Below are 19,389 nucleotides of genomic sequence, written 5' to 3'. Positions count from 1 at the left end.
GTGGAGCAGGGTAGGTATGTATTAATTCAACAATTGCCCTAAGGGACTCATTTAAAAGTGGTACCTTCTTATGTATCTTAAAAGAAGGCCAGAGTTACTCAGACATATTCATCGGACCAAAATTGATGACAAGGTAGATAAAACACAGTACTGATGCAGTTTGCATCTTGTAATGTTTTGACTCCAATCAAGTGTAACAATTAACAAAATAAGTGATCATAGTGCAGATGGCAAAGTGCTCCAATGGTGATTATATATACAAACAACATAGATAAAAGACACTGTACAATTCCCACTGGCTGTATGCATTGATTTATAAAATTAAAAACAGGTTTTGAATACGTCAGTGTGAAATCCCTTGAAGTTAAATTACACAAAAAATTCATAAAAGAGGATTCAGTGACGTTTCGACCTGTGTGTTTATTAGGGTCTCTTCAGGACATAGTCACCTGACTACCAGCCTATCTTAGTCAAATGTTTCAGTGCCGGGGGGGGGGTGGGGGGGGGGGTTGGTCTCTGTCTCGACACTTCAATGGTGCCAAACGGAGTGATATTTTCTCCCCCATGTTCTTGTTAAAGAATACGTTGAAATGACAGTTTAGGCAATTTTGCCTCAATATTGGTACTGGTCCAATCTATATGGGATTAGCATCGCTGCATTTGGTATGAAGAGAATTTGGACTGGTTCTTATAGAATATAAACACATACACAAACCATTGTGGAGATCTCACATAGAAAATAGAGGAGAAGTGACTGTCTCCGGCTTTTGGTTTGTTAATTGCACTTCGCTGTGTGTTGATAGTTACAACTGTAGTACTAAGTTACCTACTGCACAATGCACTCTGTCTGATCTATGGACATGTCCTGACTGCAAAAAATAATAAGTAGATTCCCTGGGAGATACCACACGTACATATTGTACAAATGCTACACTACACTGTGATGGATGCTCTCATCTTTCACCTTTCAGAAACGAGAGGGCACTCTAAAGGACCACTGCATAAAGGAAAATAAAAGAATAAACATTCTTTCAAAAATGAAAAGCACTAAACATTAAAGGCTAGGAGCAGAATGGAGCTGTCTTTTTGAATAAAGGATTCAGAAGAGGAGCTTAAATATTTGACTAACATATTTATGAGATTTCATTTTAAAACAGTAGATAGCAGCAGCGACAGATATTTCAATAACAGAAATGAAAAAAGTGACTGAAATACAGAAAAATTATGAATCAAAGCTTCATGTGAGCTTCGAGATGGAAATCTTTCTGGAATGAAATAGGAAATCAATCTTTAATTTCTGCACCGCGCTTTTTGGAATGACAGCGCATTTTATTTTACTTATATATCGGTTCATCGGTTCATCTGCCGAAAAAAATTGTTTTTAATTCACAGTTTATAAACATGAATTTAGGACATGTAACAAAGACGGTCGGAGTGCATGAACGTAGTTTAGGGGAGGAAAGACGCCCCACCTGTGACTCTAGGGCTTGAGCTTGTGACCCATGGCAGGTTCTGTGCAACCTCTATAAGAACATCCTGCTGTGATGACTTAAGCAGCATCTACACACAATTTTTGTCTTTCAGTTTTACATTTCTGCTGGTTCCCTGACAAAAATGGATAGTTTTTTTATGTGTTTGATATTCTATGTCCTTAAGAACTTCGACATTTGCATTATCGATTTTTTGTAAACTATGATTGATGTTTTCTATTAACTTGCATGGTTAATTGCATGATTATTTTGAATAAAACGATAACAAAGCTGCCTGCTTCACAAGGTATTTATATAAAGCATAGAATGAAATATTATTTACTTTTTCTGCCACAAACAATATGTGGTAAACTAAACAAATTGGTTTGACAAAGTAATACATACGGTCAGTTGATACAGTATTAAACACGAGCGGATTCCAAAATCATCACCTTTCATAAGGTCAAATTATAATTGGTGACTAGAAGCTGTGGTTTTCTCACCATGACACAAATTAAAAAGCAAATATTCTACCTCAGTGGGGCATGTTTAGTGTGGCCTAGCAATTGAACTTAGTCCCACTCTCATTGCCATATAACTTCACGTTATGGATTACATTTTTGAAATGCTTGACCTGAATGAATCCTGCCTCCTAATGCTCCTTGTCCTTTCCTCTGCGTTTGACACTGTCAATCATGACAACCTCCTATTCATCCTGAAGAACAGAATGGGCCCCACTGGTCTGGTGTTGAAATGGTTCTCGTCCCTCCTCCACCACAGATCACAAAGAGTCAAGGCGAACCACTCTATCTCTCAGCCCTCTCCAGTTTCCATGGGGGTCCCCCAAGGATCAGCCCTATCTCCTATACTCCTCAACTTGTTCTTGGAACCTTTACCCAATGCACTAAACTCCTCAAACACTCTCTTCCATATGTATGCAGATGATATACAACTTTACCTGAAAATCTCCTCCCCGGATAACCTCATATCACTCAACACCACTCTCACAGCTACTCAAAACAGGTTAACTGAGAACCACCTCCTGCTCTACACCTCCAAAACAGAATTCCTTCTCATTTCTCCTCTGAACCACATCCCCAAGCTAGACCTTTGGATGAATCATCTTACTGCCTTCAACTGGCCCCCTCATTATTGACTCCGCCAAATCTCTCGGAATCACCCTGGACAAGCATCTGAACATGAAGAACCATATCAGCAATGTTTGCAAGTGAGCTAATCACCTGATAAGGACACTCAGGAATTTCAAACCTTTCCACCCTCAAGCTGATTTCAAGCAGGTAGTCCAAGTGCTTGTTTTGTCAAGACTAGATTATGGCATTGCTACGCTCTGTGGCCTACCCAAATATACATTGGCCCCACTAAAGGCATCATTAAAAGCTGCTGCCAGATTGGTTACGGGTACCAATAGAAATGGGCACATATCTCCAGTCCGAAAATCCCTTGAGTGGTTGCCCTATGAAGCACAAATTCAGCTAAAGATTGCATGCCTGTCTCACAAAGCCCTCCATCTCAAAACCCCAAGCTATCTAGCGCAAAAGCTAGAACTATCAGGAGGCTATAGACCCTCAAGAAGTGCTAACTCTTTCCTCCTGAAACCACAGATCTTAAGCAAAAAGAGGATGTGTCACTGTGCATTTTCCGGCTCTGCCCCCTAGATCTGGAACTGTCTTCCACCAGAATTACGCAGAATCTCCTCCACGGTTGCTTTCAATTTGGAAGCTAAAAGAGTCCTTATGAAGAAGTTCTTACCTTAAATGGATTTGGATCATCTGCTCCAAGTCAAGGGACTTACAACCTTACGACCTTCACTGGGTGCTACTCTTATTTAGCCTATCATTTGCTCCCCGCTTGCTCACTATGTACCATTTATTGTATTACCTTCTATTGACCACCTTCTTTGGTAACTGTTATGTTGGTTAATCTTATTGAAGCCGGCCCTGCAATGTATTACCATTATTCCTATTTAGTGTAAAGGGCTCTGATATCCTTAGGGATCATGTGACGAGCTATATAAATTGTTATAAATAAACCACATAATGAGTTCATGTTGCAGCTCATACAAGACATGATAAGACGAGTTCCAAGCTCTGTTAGCTTTAGCTTCATCCAGAACACCCAGAAACCTTGCTTCCCTCAGCCTTGTTGTCTTTGCTGATGATTAGAAGTGCAGAGAAAGAGTGGGAGTCTATAATGGTGATTTGATGAGCCTGCCACATTACCTCAAATGGTTAACTGCATTAGAGAAAAAAAGGTCTTCAACCACTAGAGAAACCTTTAAGTTCATTTTACCCAAAGTTTAAGATCAAGGGAAATTTGGCAAAATCGCTAATCTGAGATACTATACAACTGATCCCTTTTCCTTTGGCTCGCACTGTGTGTTGAGTGCAGACCAATCTTCAATCCGTGATAAAGGGACAAACAAAGCCACCTCTGTTTTTCCTTGGTACTGGGACAAGTATCCAGCAGATATGTCTCCTTACACTAGGGACATTTCCTTTGTGTATCTCGCGTTGAATGGCACCTTCTTGTGAGTGCTCAGCGGTAGGATTTCACCATCTGAGAAACAACCAAGGGTAAAACGCAAGCAAGAGGGCCTAATTTATAAGCCAAATTGACAACTCTTTGTACCTCAACACATCCAGCAAAGAAGGAAGAGCAGCAATATCCCCTCCACCTGCTCCCCCTTGCATGAGCAGGTTATCAAAAATGTTAAATATTAGAGATCTAAATTGTGGAAAGTGTATGCCAGATTAAGTGTGCTTGCCTCATTTGAATATGTCAAAATGTTGCACCTTTTATATAGTAATAAATTATTTTGGGAAATCATTTTCTTAAAAAACAAATAGCTAAGCCTGTCTAATAAAGTAGGCTACTGTCACTTTTACATCAAACTTGGGTTTTGCTTATCCCTCTGTGTCTGGTGTTATGCACCCCTGCGTGTGGACAACTTGTTGACTTTCGAACAAGGGGGATTTGGGGGGCAGCTGAGCAACGCGAGGTCTGCCCCCCGGGCAAATTGGGAGGGGGTGGCGGCTAGATGGTGGCAGCCATTTTGTAGGTTTGGGCTGCCTGTGGGAAATATGGACACCCCCTGGTCGGGTGCTGGGGAGCGTCGGGGCAACCAAAAGGGGGACTTCGGAGTACGGCAGGTGGTCCATGGCGGGGGTATAGAAGTCATTAGGGGAAGGCAGAGGTGATAAGGGGCCTGGGCCCAAGTGCTCATACTCTGGTTAGGGTGGACCGGTTGGTGGCGGCCCTGCAGGATTATCCGGACGTAGGGGGCGCCGCGCGTTTGGGGTTTCAAGAGGGGTTTTGTCTGGGTTACAATGGGCCGAGGCTGTGGAGGTGGGCTGACAATTTGAAGTCTGCCAGGGAGCACCCGGAGATGGTGCGGAGCAAGCTGGAAAAGGAGGTGCGCGAGGGCCGCATTGCGGGACCTTTTTATGATTGGCCGTTGGAGGAGTTAATTGTGTCTCCCATTGGGGTCGTGCCAAAAAGCAGAAGGGGCAGTTTCACCTCATTCAGCATTTGTCATGGCCCGAAGGTGGCTCCGTAAATGATTACATTGATGAACGGGAGACCACAGTGTCTTATTCCTCCGTTGATGGGGCCATGTCCTTGGTGGTGGCGGGGCGCGCAACGACACGGATGGCGAAGTGTGACATCAAGTCGGCTTTCCTGCTGCTTCCAGTCCATTCAGATGATTGGGGCCTACTGGGAATTCAGTTTGACGGCCGCTGGTATGTGGACAAACCGTTGCCATAAGGCTGCTCGATGTCATGCGCACTTTTTGAGTGCTTCAGTACATTCTTACAATGGTTGTTCACGGAACGGACGGGTCACCAAGGTGTCACGCACTAGCAGGATGACTTCTTTTGGATCAGCCCCCCAGGCTCCGCGGACTGCCAGGAGGCACTGGACAGGTTTCAGGAGCTCATGGGGGAGTTGGGTGTGCCATTTGCACCGGAGAAGACAGTGGGGCCGTGCACGGCGCTTTCATTTTTGGGGATTGAGCTGGACTCGGTGGCCATGGATGCCCGTTTACCAGTGGAGAAGAAGCAGCATATGTTGGAGCTGATGGAGGTGGTGTCGGCATGACACAAGGTTACAGTGTTGGAAATACAGGTGCTGTTGGGGAACCTCAATTTTGCTTGCAGAGTGGTGCTTGTAGGGAGAACCTTTTGCCGGAGGTTGGGCAGGGCTTTGGCGGGGTGGAAGCCGCCACATCACCACATACGGCTGCCCGCGGGGGTGAGGGAGGACTTGCGGATGTGGCGTTTCCTGCTGCAGCATTTCAACAGGATCCCCATGCAGCAGGGGGAAGACCTGGTCTGGGATGTTCAAATCTTCTCGGATGCAGCGGTTTTGGATTGTACTGGCAAGGGAAGTGGTGAGCGGAGAAGTGGCCCCCAGAATGGGCGGGAGGGGGCAGGAGTATTGCGTTTCTCAAAGTGTTCCCTTTGGTGGTGGCAGTCTCACTCTGTGGGGAGCTTCTGGTCCACAGATGAGTGACTTTTCACGTGGACAACATAGCAGTGGTGGAGGTGGTCAATCCCCAGTCAGCCAGGGATGGGCAGGTGCTGAAGCTGCTGCGAGTGTTTGTGTTAGGCTCCTTGCGCTATGATATTGGTTTTCGCGTGGTGCATGTGCCTGGGGATGACAATGAAATAGTGGATGCTTTGTCTCGTTCGCAGTGGGGGAGATTCCGTGGGTTAGCCAAGGACGCGTATCGGGACCCGATCGGCATCCCGCCTCAGCTGTGAAACGTAGGCAACACAGGATGTTGCAGCTGGTTTTAGGGTCCTTGGCAGATTTGACGAAGGTGACGTACATGACAGCATGGGAGGACTTTTTGGCGTCCGGGGCGAGGTGGCGGGCTCCAGGGAGGGGGACACAGGAGGACGTAATTCAGTTCATCCTGTGTTTAATCAACAAGGGGCTCACGCGGGTGACAATGGCGGGAAAACTGGCTGGGATCGCGTTTATGGGGAAACTCCTGTGGGGTTACGCGCCCTCGGTGGGGGAGCTCGGCTCTCGCATGTTGGAAGGGTGGGCACAAGAGTGTGGGAGAGGGTGCAGGGCCTGACAGCCTTTGTCGCTGGTGTTGCTGGATCGGGTCCTGGAGGTTTTGCCGGGGGAGTGCTTTCATGAAAGGGAAAGTTGCTTGTTTGCCACCCTGATGGTTTTGATCTTTGTGGGGGCATTCCGGGCATCTGAATTACTGGGAGCAAAGGGGAGGCAAAGGTATTGTGGTCTGAGGTCTCTTTCCTGGAGTCCAAAGTGCGCTTGTGGTTGCGGAAGTAAAAAACGGATCAGAGGGGGTAGGTCGTTGGGTCTCATTGCGGGCGGTTGCTCCGGGTGGGAGATGCCCCGTGAGGTGGGGTTGAGACTGAGGTCTGCGGCACGGATGGAGGGGGCGGTTTTTCGGCATGCGGACGGCCGGTAGGCGCCGGGATCTCAGCTGCTGGCTGTATTGCGCAAGGCTTTGTATCAGCTGTGTCTGGACGGGAGGCACTTTGGCACCCATTCATTCAGGATTGACGTGGCATCGGAGGCGCACAGGCAAGGGTGGGGGCAAGGCGACATAATGCAGTTGGGTAGATGGTCGTCGGAAGGCTACTGGCGCTACGTGTGATGCGTTTCGAGCCACTGAACGCGCGCGGTGGGTATGTTTTTCCTGTATTTACTTTTGTTTCTCATTTCAGGTTCGGTGGCGGGTCCCCTCGCCAGGGATATGGCAGTTTGGATCGTGGGTCATTCGTTTGTTAGAAGGGCCCAGGTGCAGGCACGGTCCAGCTACTTTGGTGAAAATCTGGGTTTCAACTCTAATGTTTTTAATGTTCGTTGGAAAGGAAAGGGAGGCATGCTGTGGCGAGAATTGGTGTCAACACTCAATGGAATGCTAATGGCGGGCAGGTGTCCTGATGTTTTGGTACTCCATTTAGGGAAAAATTACATGGTTCGAGAGACTGGTTTGGTATTGATGAGGGCCATGAAGCGGGATTTGGAGGAGATCAAAAGGCAGTGGGCTGGTTGCGTGGTGGTCTGGACAGAGTTTGTGCCGTGCCGGGTGTGGAGAGGCGCAGTGCATCCTCAGGCGATTGATAAGGCATGGAGGAAGGTCAATGTGGAGATGGTGAGGTTTTGCAGGCACCTTGGATTCTCGAGGATTTTGCATAAGGACATACGTTATGATGCACCGGAGCTGTTTAGAGGTGAGGGGTTCACTTGTCTCACCTTGGCATGGACCTTTACCTGTTGGAATCGAGGGAGGTGTTGTCCAGATTGTTGGGAGTTCGTTAGAGAGTGGAGGTGCCTTGGTTGATTGACGGCGCAATGGGGGGGGACAGGAAAAGATGGAGGCGGTGTAGACACCTATCCTCCTGTCTTTTGATGGGTGGCAGACTTGTTTTGGAAGTTGGCCAAGTTTGGCAGGAGTTTGGTAGTTTAGCGTTAAGTTTGGGGCTTTCCCCTTCATCCCTCCCAAGGGAGGTTTGGGGGGCAGCCTAGCATCGTGAGGTCTGCCCCCCCGGGCAGATTGGGAGGGGGGTGGGGGCTAGATGGCGGCAGCCATTTTGTAGGTTTAGGCTGCTTGGGGAGTAGCCCAAAGGCAGCCCAATTTTGAATACCAGCCCAAAAGCAGTTTAGGGTCCCCTACGCTTGCCCAGCCACCATTTTAGATTCTGGTGACCTGGTGGCTGGCTTTTTTGTCCCCGCTCACCCTCCGTGGGCTGCAGGAGTTTTTGGGGAGGTCGTTTTGGTTAGGGTTTGGATTTTTGGCCCGTTTTTGGAACAGGTGCATAGGGGTTACATTTGTATGTTGTTGCTTGGAACAGGTGCTGGCGGAGTTGTTTTGGAAGTTGGCCAAGTTTGGCTGGAGTTTGGTAGTTTAGCGTTAAGTTTGGGGAGTTGGTGAACAGGAATGGGGAAAGGTTAAGCAGGTTGGAGGTTTTACATTGGAGTTCGTTAGTTACAGTTGCAGGAAGACAGATAGGATGTAAGGTTTTGGGTGGTTAGGAAGTTCAAAGGCTATGGGATGAGATTGTGTATTATTGTGTATTATGTAATGTATTTGAATTTTATATATTGTATATTGAAGGGTGGGGGGATTTTTATCATGTGCGGATCGTAGGGGTGGGGGGAGGAAAGGCAAGGGGTCAGGTAACTTGATGTTTAGAGAGGTTTTAGATTTGTAAGGCAAAGTGCCAGTTGAATAAAATTGTGATGTGCACTTGTTTCAATAAAGCGGCCTTTTACACACACAAAACGGTTGTCAGACTAGCTTGCCCCCTCATCCCTCCCAATGACATAGGACTAGGGCTTTCGAGGCATTATAAATGGTAATCTCTCTCTCTCTCTCTCTCTCTCTCTCTCTCTCTCTCTCTCTCTCTCTCTCTCCCTCTCTTTTCTCTCTCTCTCTCTCTCTCTCTCTCTCTCTCTCTCTCTCTCTCTCTCTCTCAATGTTTTAAATTACTTGTTCATGCAAGCTGTAGGACTTTTTATAGCTCTCATTTTACTGATGCTGCAGTGCGCTAGAGAGTTCCCACTGTTTAATACGAGTCATTGGTCGCTTTTTGTATTTGCTACTAGTGGTTTCATTTTTGTTTTCTACAAAAGCATTTGTAGCTTCTTTGCAGCTTCTGCCTCACTTACAAAACGCTTCTCTTGCGTCAGGAAAGATTGGCAAATAGCTTTTTGTAAACTTTGTTTTATCTTTTGCCTTCAAAGTACATATAAACAGTGCAGCAACATTACTTATGATCAAAGATAAAAACGTCAATAAATATGTTACATATGTAAAAGACGTAAAATACCCTAAACAATCTGTGCAATACATGTATGCAACTTTAAAAACAATGGTTCGTAGGAAAAAAATATCATAAGCAGTTCCTAACCAATACATGTATACAACTTTAAAAACTCTGGAGAATATGTACAAGGAAATGACGCAGCAGGAAGCTGTGGAAAACTTTGCAGCGCTGCACTGCATCATTTATAATATGTCGAATGTGCCGAATTTACAAGAATACAGCGCACCCTTGTGTTTTATCCTTACTCTGGTGTTAAATGTAGCTGCCTAGCGGCAACACAAACACCCTTGCACCATAGTGTAAGGGTGCCTGCATAGCAGGAATAATTGTTTATGTGCAGGAAGGCATCCCTTCCAGCACATAAACAAACAATAATGGTGATTTGCTGCTTCTGAGTGTGTTGCAAAAATGCAGCACACAAGGAAGTAGAGAAAACGAGGAGAAATAAAAAAATGTCTCCTCATTGCGCCAATCTAATGCCTGCTTTTGCATGGCGTTCGTTTTTGGCGGAGCCTCAGATTTGCCCACCCTTGTAAATCAGGGGCAGCATCAAAAAGCAATGTGTGTTGTAGTGGAAGACCCACAGTGACACGAACTGCACAAACCTTTTGCGCAGATACCTGCGTGAAAGGGTACCATATTTACTAACCGGCATAAAGCCATGCGAAGTGGCCTAAGGCTGCTTTGTAAACATGGTGCAGGGCATTGTGCCACCGGAACATTAAAAGAAAGCGACGTTCCAGTGGCGCAATCCCTTGTACATATGCCCCTCTGTTTAATAAAAGTTATTTTAAAGAAGAATCTGAGGTGAGGCCTAAAGAAATTCAGAGCTGGTAAGACATTGACGCCTTGCAATATTGTTGAGGAAGACATTTTCTGTCCAATTCTCCACAATGCCATCAAGAACTGGAAAACTGCAAAGACTACACATTGACTTGTATCTGTTTTAAAATTCTCATCGTTTTTTTAAGTTCTCTGTCACCTATATTGAGACAGTAGTAGGATCCATTGTTTCCTACTGCTTTGGTAAGCAGGGAATGAGGAATAAGGTTATCAGGGATAAGGCATGTTTTGCATTTCCTGCGGAGTTGCTACAGAATGGACACAACTTTGCTGTCACAATAAAATGTTGCACCCAATTAGCTGTAAAAGAATGGAGCTGCAGGGTCAAAATATCTGAATTGCACAAAGAGATTCCAGACATCTGATGGTTCTATTTTATCTAGGAACCTCTCTTCCTCATACCCATCCTTCAACATGAGGAAGGACTATATCAGGAAACCCAAACTGGACTGTCCTTGCATGCTGCCCAATTTACATTGCCAGTAGCCTCTCTTAGGTGATTCTTTGGTGAAGATACAGGCCTCCACAGAGGCAACCCACAATCTTAGTAAGAGTTATTTTTACATGCCTAAGCCAGGGAATGTTTCCTGAACCAGGGATGCGGAGCACCTCCTCAAGGCCTTGTGGATATAAGCGTAGCGCTGGTGTGGCCCAGACCCTCTCCCAGACCTAGATGGACCGTACACCAGTCCTTATATATATCTAAGCTCCACATAAAGTCTTAGGGGTAGTAGCAGGGTTCTAATAGGGAGACAAGCCAATTGTCACCCATAAAACTAACTTTCACCTTCCACTAAAGTAGTCACATTTCTATGACCCCACAGCTCATTACCATAAAGTTCTGATCCTGATGCCTGACAATTAGCGTGCTTAGGGTCAATGGGGCAGGGTTGTCCCACCAAAAAGATGGACCATGACCCACAAGCAAAGCTTTGATTAGCTTCTGGGACCTAACTCCATGTTGCAGCTCTTTTCCATTTTGTGTATAATTGGGTTTTTATAAGGTGTACACATCAGTATCTCAATCCTCCTTTTTATGACGCATAGCAACCACCCAGCTTCTGCTTTTGCTCATTTTGTCTTCATTATCCTAATTCTCCCCCCTTCTCCTTTATCCTATCAGCACTTGACCTGGAGGTTATTCGTATGTTGAGGGCCGAAAGCTACTGTGAAAATAGGAGAAACGTCCATCACAACCGAGTGAGAATCAATTGAAACAAAAGACACATCAGAGAAATGTTCTACAACCATTACCTGTGATAATAAACCCAATGCATTTTTTGAAGTGTTTACCAATAAATGTTTCGGAATTAAGTAATTTACAATAATATTGCGCAGTTAAAAAGACAAGCTGGAATTAAACGATATGATAATAGTTGGACAACACATTCCAACATAGATGAATCATGGCTTAACACACGTTTAAATCTACTGGCTGGTGCAACAAACTAAGCCTCCATTTGTTTCACTTACTGACACTGGTAGACATATAACTGGGGAGTTTTGTAGCTTGCTTTGCCTTTAGCTCCAGGATTAAATAATGTATTGTGTGCCAGTCCGTATCCAAGTCATCCAGCGTTCTCTGTAATAAAAACATTAAAAAAACATTTTTTTTCATGTTTGCAGACTAATAAAAACAGCGACTTTTTTCTTTCAGAAATAGGCACAATGTACTTTTCTTAAACTGAGCCGTTGTTTTGCTCGCCCACACAAGAGGGGGTATAATTACATTGCAAAGAAGAGAAATATCATTTGACCTGTAATAATTCCGCATTTGCCAAGTTATTTAATATAAATGATAGTTTGATTTCTAAGAATCCATTCGTGCCTCCCGCTATTGGTGGATAACTTGAAAGGATACCAATGGGGTTTGCCATTAGATTTGTCCAGAGCAGATTAGCAAACATGAATGAACTTATACACAGTGTTATGCAGGTTAGATATGAAGTGCGATAATTTGTGTTTATTTGAAAATTTCGAATACTAATGTTATTTACAAATTCTGAAAAGAACTGTGTTGATCTAGGGTTGGGCTTTTTTCTGGGGTCATATGGTTAAAAATGTAATGTTCATTCCACGTAGGGAGTACCCGCACGATGTACCTATTTCTGTTGCTCGATTTTTATTGAAGACCTTGCTTAAACCGCAGTGCCACATCGTTTAATACATGTGCATTATGTTTTTGAACCAACTTTATAGTTGAGGAAATGCAGCTGATTGAGGCCACCGCAGGGGGCCACTGAAGAGGGCGGCACCCTTAGTGGCAATGGGCTCCCCCTCGCACATCTCCTTCCACCCCTCCCTCTCCTCTGCATCCGGGAGGTGGGGTTTAAACCAGGCCAGGCCCGGCACGGGTGACGTCGCGTCCGGTGTGGCAAGGGGGCAGGGTCGGGGTACTTGAGGCCCCGCCGCCATTTTCCCTGTCTCTTTGCTATCAGGGACGCGACGTGGTGCTGCCAGGGGACACGCCATCTCCCTCCCTACCACGTACCCGATTGTGTGATGTGTGTTATTTGCGGGAAGCATGCTAACGGGGCGGGGGGGGGGGGGGGGCTTGTCGCCATGATGTCACTAAGTGAAGCTCTCCCTGAATAGGGTGACCAGAATTTTAAGGTAAAAAAACTGGACATTTCATAAAAATAGAAGAAGGACTACAACTTTACTTCAACCGAGGACATAGAATGACAGTGCTCCTTAGCAGAAAATTACAGAAGAGGGAGTAAGCACATAAAAAAAAAACTTTTTTAAAGCCAGTAGCATGCCTGCTAATTAAATAGCTTTATTATAACAGCTGCTAACGCTCCCTGCTTTGCAAAACATAAAAAGATCCCTCCCACCACAACGGGCATTCCCACCATTTTCAGTAGACCCTCTCTAAAAACTGGGATATGAACTACATTTCCAGAAATCTGCCGGGACAGCTGGTGAAAAACTGGGACTGTCCTGGAAAATCCAGGACGCCTGGTCACTCTACCTGAAAAGGACTTGTCACGGGCCGATAATTCTCCTTAATGGACCCAATTGCTTTGCTGTGGAAGCTTTCGAACTGTGATGACTCGGGCAATATGGGCTTGGAAGGCTTCCCATTTAACTTGTGCAGTACTGGAAGCACCCCTGAGACTTGTTGTGCAGCTTAAGGCTGGGTTCTGCTTTATTGACAGCAATAAAGCATCTGACGTTTTGTGGATTTATTCTTGAGGACCCAGGGAAAAGGAACAAACTCATTAGCTGACTCACTCAGAGAAGTTTTCATCTCCACAAACCCTGCCCGGCTTGATCGTTGAGGACCACTGTCTACCACACGAAGTCTGAATTTGATATTGAGACTGAACATACAAAAGGATTGAGCTCTCAACTACTGAGGGTTTTCTGACCACCCCTCTCCATGCTGAGGCCTTTTTTTTGATGTTTGGGACACTTTGTGCCTAGAGAAACCCAGGTTTTATTGATGCTCCTGGTGGAAACAGAGAAAATAGCCAAAATATAGCATCATTGTTGTTTTAATAAAAATAAAAAAATGGATAAAGTGTGTGTAACTCTGCACAGTATATTCTTTTCCCAAAGTGCATGTTTCTGCAAAGTGTATTCTTTCCCCAAATATGGCATCTAAAAAAGTTTTAAAAGTTTTCTTGTGTTAGGATATCATCTTTGAGCTTTCAGGAAAAAGCAGAGTTGTAAAAGAAAGCCAGTTTTTTAACAGAGGGTTTGCATTTTACTAAACAGTAATGCATTTTTCCTATTTGTTTTGGGTTAAATCTGCATGCAGTTTGTGGTCGTAACACTTTTGAAACCTAGGGATGAACCCAGAAAGCTCTACGTTTCTGAACACTAAATACAATTCTGAATTCAGCAAGGGTTCAATTTTATAGATTTTTCATGGTTTTCAAAAATAACTAATCATTCAAATATAAAATAATGAAAATATGCAGAAAAAAGTACCAATTGGTTACAACGTTTAATCTGTAATTTGTTTATGTAATGGCTGATTTACAAAAGTAATACACCCTCACATCTGTCTGGCTCTTATGTTCGCAGAGATATGTAGCTGTGTTTGTATTTAGTTGTGGGGTATGTATGTTGATTTTCCAAGAACACACCAAAGCCAACAACTGAGCTGTAGAATAAAATGGTTTTCATACATGTACCAACCATGAAGCAATTCATATAGTAAAATCCAATGAATTAAAAATGAGTAAGAAGGAAACGTATTTTTTTTTTATACGAGCATAAGATATCGAGTTTAGGAACAGTGGCAATGTCAACATGTTTGAATTTCGAGTTATGAGATTCACAGGACTATTTTCAAATTGTGATCATTCTTGCACACTGGCTTAATTTTGAAGGAAATAATGGGGAGAAATGTATCTCATAATAATATTCTTTCTACTTTTCTGTGTTTCTACATGTCCCCCCAATAGAAATACTACCCCTCTTGTGCTGATCAAAATAGCACACTCAAAACAAACACCCCAAACCACAACATGGAACCATCAACATTTCTTGTGAAATAAAAATACCCATTTTGGGGATGGAAGTAGCTGTGGTTTTCGGGTGCGAACCTATAGAAACCTAACCTATAGAAAGCTAGATACCGAAGAAAGTCTAGGGTGGTGCACCTTGCAATGATCCCTAGAATGTTTTTTATGCCCACAATGCCCTGCAAACTTTGATTAAAATCACACACTACGCTCACATTTTTGTAATGTAAACGTCTAAAATCTGTGGAGCTCCACAAAATTCCCATCACTCAGTGTTTCCACACTTCTAGTAAAAACGATACCTCACTGTGTGGCCAGACCTAGTGCATTCAACAGGAACTCATCAAATCAGGGACTACTCAAGACAGGATGATTTTTGGCAAAGTTTGAGGTTTGCAGGGCATTATGCTAAGATATTGATGGATCCACACAAGGCTCACCACCCTAGCCTCCCCTGAGTGTCTAGTTTTCAAATATTTTCGGTTAAGTAGGTTTCCTTGGATAGCAGATGAGCTAAGGCCTGAAAAGTTCAGTCATTCAGCCAGGCAAGTAGGAGAACATTTGGACTTACCCACACTCTGCAGGCCATATGCCAAAATAACACTCCAAAATAAATTTAAATCTCTTTTTAGTTGGAATAGGGATGGGGATACTTTGTGGGATACTTTGTGCCCCATGGGGGCAGAAATATTGTTGGGAGTTTAGGCATGGGGATAGGCCTAATGCCAGGGCAGCCCACCTAATATTAGTTTCCTAAAACAAAAAATATATCCCTTATGTCTAGTGGCCTTTTTGCACCCCGAGAGAAGATTAGAGGTCAACTCCACCCATCTGTCACGGGAAGCAAAGCAAAACTGCGAGGTCCATTCTGTTATAGGGGCATAGCTCAATGACTGAGTGGGGAGGCCCCACCTCTTTCCACTATTTTACCCCAGGTTCTAGTCCTCCTGGGGGCAGATGTGGGATAAACTTACCAGATCTCCTCCTAGGGTGGCAAAAACACTGTTGGGGTTGGCATTCTGGGGTGGGGGCACAGCCCGATATCTGGGTGGGATGACTCACCCCTTTTTTTGGACCATTTGTTCTCAGGTGTCCAGTGGGACTTCTGCCTGTTCAGGGAAAGGCGCATGGGAGGTTGTAAGAAACGTGTGCCTAGGAAGAGGGAGGAGCACAGACCCATGACCAGGGGCTCATCCCCAAAAAGAGTGCAGTGAACAATTCTCTGGAGCCTAGTGGGCTTTCAACCCAACTCCTCAGGGGAAAATTGGGGTAAATACAACCTATCTGTCTCTTAGAGTGGGATTTAGTTTATTATTATTATGCATAGTTAATTAAAACCAGTGCAAAAACATTATACAAAACAGTAGAAAAAGACTTTAAAATATCATAAAATTTGTACATTGTAATCATCAATAATGAGCGTGCACTAAACCCAGTCTGAATGACCGGAAGTATTTGTCTTATGGCGGGGCAACATGTTCCCTTAAATAATGAGCTTCCACTACAAAACCCAGTCTGATTGAGCAAAATATTTATCTTATGGCGGGGCAGCGTGTTCCCTTACATCTTGTAGGCCGCCTGCTTGTTGCCTATATCATTGATCGAAAGTTTTTGTTTTAGGCAGTTTTTGCTCGATCATTGCAAGGAACTTAACATATCTACAATTCAGTTTCGTGTTCAGAGGGTTCAGGCAGGCTAGCACTGCTTGCCTTCTCGTGCGAATCCCTAGCTGCTTGAAGTGGCCCTTTAAAAGCTGTTGACGGGCTGGCTGTAACTCTTCACAAAGACAGGTCAGATGGAGTATGTCGCCCATGTCTATGTTACACAGCGGACAAACCTCGTGGCCATTGCTCCTGAGCCATGGTGGTAGATGCTCGCTGCTTGGCAAGACCCCTAGTCTGTATTTCAAGAACTTCAGTTTTGTGGTCTTAGGATAGCCCTGACTAAAGTATGGTTGTGATGACAACGATTTATACAAATTTAATGTCATCCAATCGTGTTTTCTTTTGGCGAATGTGGCCTTATCCTCTAGTAAGGATAGAGTTTTGACCGTTTTCCAGACTCGTTTTTTGAATTGGTTATGCCCAAGTTACATATCCCAGATCGCAGTTAGATTGGTTGCTCCCAGGGCTTCCTGCAGGTAGGATCTTGACTGGGATGAGTCCCTGTTTTGAATATCTTGCCAAAGCAGCGAGTTTAGAGTGTTGGTGGGAGCCAAGCGAAGTTTGTGGCAGCAGATGATGTATGCTCCCTGTCTGGCAACAACTTGCTTTTGCAAACCAAATTCCAGCCTGAGTTGGGCAGGCGATGTATAGGATGGGAGCGAAAACATTATTCTATAAGCTTTTTTCTGGATTATGTCCAGGTTCTTGGAGTCTCTCCCACGAAACGCCTCGCTGCCATAGCAGATAGAAGGGAGTAGCTTAGCCTGAATAGCTCTCAGATAGGGGGTTAGAATTGGCCCCATCAATTGATTGGCTATGTTTTTTATTGTGACGGCAATGCACGCCCCTCTCCTTTTCGCTTCATGCTTTTGTTGTGCAAAAGTGCCATATCGATCAAAGAGGACTCCCAGGTATTTGTAAATGAGTGCAGACTCTATTTTTTGGCCGCCTAGGGCCCATGATTTCTGAATCTTCTTCTTGGTGTTGATCGACATGGTGCGTGTCTTGCTCAAATTTATTTTAAGTTTATTTTCCTTAGCGTAGCTGTTCATTTTGGGTCAGAAAATGTTGGAGGCCGATGTAAGTGTGGCTGAGTAACACGACGTCATCCGCATACAACAGGTTGCTCAAGATTTTCCCTCCCAACCTCGGGGAATGCGAGTTGCATGTGTTGAGTAAACCTGATAGATCCGCCATAAACAGGTTGAACAATATCGGGGCAAGCACGCACCCTTGCTTGAGGCCTTTGGTGGTGAAGACTTTAGATGACAGATGTGTGCCGCCTCCTAGCTTCACCTGCACCCAAGTATCAGAGTGTAGAAGCTTCAGCATGCTTAGAATCGGCTGCGGTAATCCCCATTGAGCCAGTTTCCCCCAAAGTCTGCCTCTCTCGATGTTATCAAACGCTGCACTAAAATCGATGTAGCATATGTGCAGCGGCAGTTTTTTTATTTTTGCTGCATCAATCATTAGAGAGATGGCCAGAATGGTGGTAGTTGTACCTGTATTTTTTCGGAATCCGGTCTGGTTCATTGGTATGATCTGATTTGAATCCGCCCAAAGCACTATCTCCTCTAAGAGGGTTCCCGCAAAGTATTTTGCATCATTGTCGAGGAGGGCTACTAGTCGGTAGTTGTTAGGGTCCATTTTGTCACCTTTTTTAAATATAGGGACAATTGTTGACCCTCTCCAGGATTCTGGGATTTTATTTAAGAGTCTGACTTTCAAGAATAGCGGTTGCATGTTAATAGCCCATTCTGTGATCTTTTAGAGTGGGAAAGAAACACTGATTTGCCCGCAGGAACCCCAGTCATATGCCCAGGGGTTTACACCCCCCCCCCCCCAAAACACTAATGTGCGAAATTACCTGCCACCTACTGGGATTTCTGCCACTCTCGGGGCACAGACTGGGGGTAAACACCCTGAACCCCCTGCTTCAGGATTGCATGTTTGCATGTCCAGTGTGATCCCAAATCAGACACTCACCTGGTAAAGACAGAGCTGGGAAGGGGAAATTGTCCCTCTTCCTACACCGTCTCGTCTATGCTGATCAGTACTTAGGGCTCAGCTTTATGCCACCAGCAACATTCAAATGTGAAAACAGACAGCATCATTAGTGCAGTATATTTTCACTTTGTTCTGTTGTGATGTCAGAACACTGTGTTCCCTGCTGTTACAGCGAAATAAAAAAGAATCGAACTCTAGCTGACAAGGAATCTCCTACCTCACATCCTAAATTTGATTTAAAAAAAAAGAAATGCTTCAGATTTTTAAAACAGAAGCATTTTCTTTCTTTTCAAGTATGGAGGATGATCCATTGATCTGGACTACTAAAGTAATGTGAAGGCTGTAAATGGACCATCCTCCTACCTAAATAGGTTCGTAAACTACAAATAAAGATTGGTCAAAGGAAGGCCGAATTACCTTCAGATAGCCTCAGCTGTAGCCTAATCTTTTCAAAGGCACCTGTGCTCCATGCTGTATTCTTTTTTTGTGGATGCCTCATTCTCTAAATTTCCGAATGAAATTGCATCCAGGCTCGAAGCCAGATACAACTTCCTGGTTTAACGGGTGGACAGATTCTTCCAAAGGAAAGCTTTGAAAATCCAAGGGTGAAACCTTTGACCAGTCAAAGTGGACAAGCTGCACTTGGCCCTAGAACTGCATGACTCCAATGAAGAGATTTTGTAAATTTGGGAGATTGTAGCCTTTTTCTGTTGATTTAAACTTCAAAATACTGATTTCAATTATTCAACAGAAAACTTTTATAAGCTTTGATACTTCCTAAATTCATTAACCAATTGCCTTATTGTGGCATTTTGTTTTGGTAAATGTTTCTTTTTATTTGCAGCTGGTATGAAACGTTGCCTGACTGCAGACAGTATGACGTATGGTGATTCCACTATGAGTTTGCAAAGTCTGCCCCGAGAACGAAGAGTCCACACTCAAAACATTATGAGTTGTAAGTCGCTTTGTGAATCAGGCCCTGAGAATGGTAAGTGAGACAAGACATAAAGATGATTTATGGATTATTGATTTACAAGTTCTGAATTATGTAGGGATGTCCGTATTACAAGGTTTTTCATGAAGTGAACATTTAATG

General features: G+C 44.3%; 1 protein-coding gene across 2 annotated transcripts in view; it reads right to left on the bottom strand.

The window, feature by feature from the left end:
- Nucleotides 1-19,389, bottom strand: part of DMD (dystrophin) — a 4,652,165-nt gene that overhangs the window by 2,721,089 nt on the left and 1,911,687 nt on the right. For both annotated transcript variants that reach the window (XM_086934537.1, XM_086934536.1), the window contains one exon: nucleotides 11,618-11,726. In XM_086934537.1, coding sequence (XP_086790663.1) covers nucleotides 11,618-11,726 — 109 coding nt within the window. The remainder of the gene's footprint in view (nucleotides 1-11,617; nucleotides 11,727-19,389) is intronic.

The sequence above is a fragment of the Lissotriton vulgaris genome, chromosome 8 (assembly GCF_964263255.1).
Source record: "Lissotriton vulgaris chromosome 8, aLisVul1.2, whole genome shotgun sequence".
NCBI classification, from domain to species: Eukaryota; Metazoa; Chordata; class Amphibia; order Caudata; family Salamandridae; genus Lissotriton; species Lissotriton vulgaris.
This window is presented reverse-complemented; position numbering and strand designations above follow the sequence as displayed.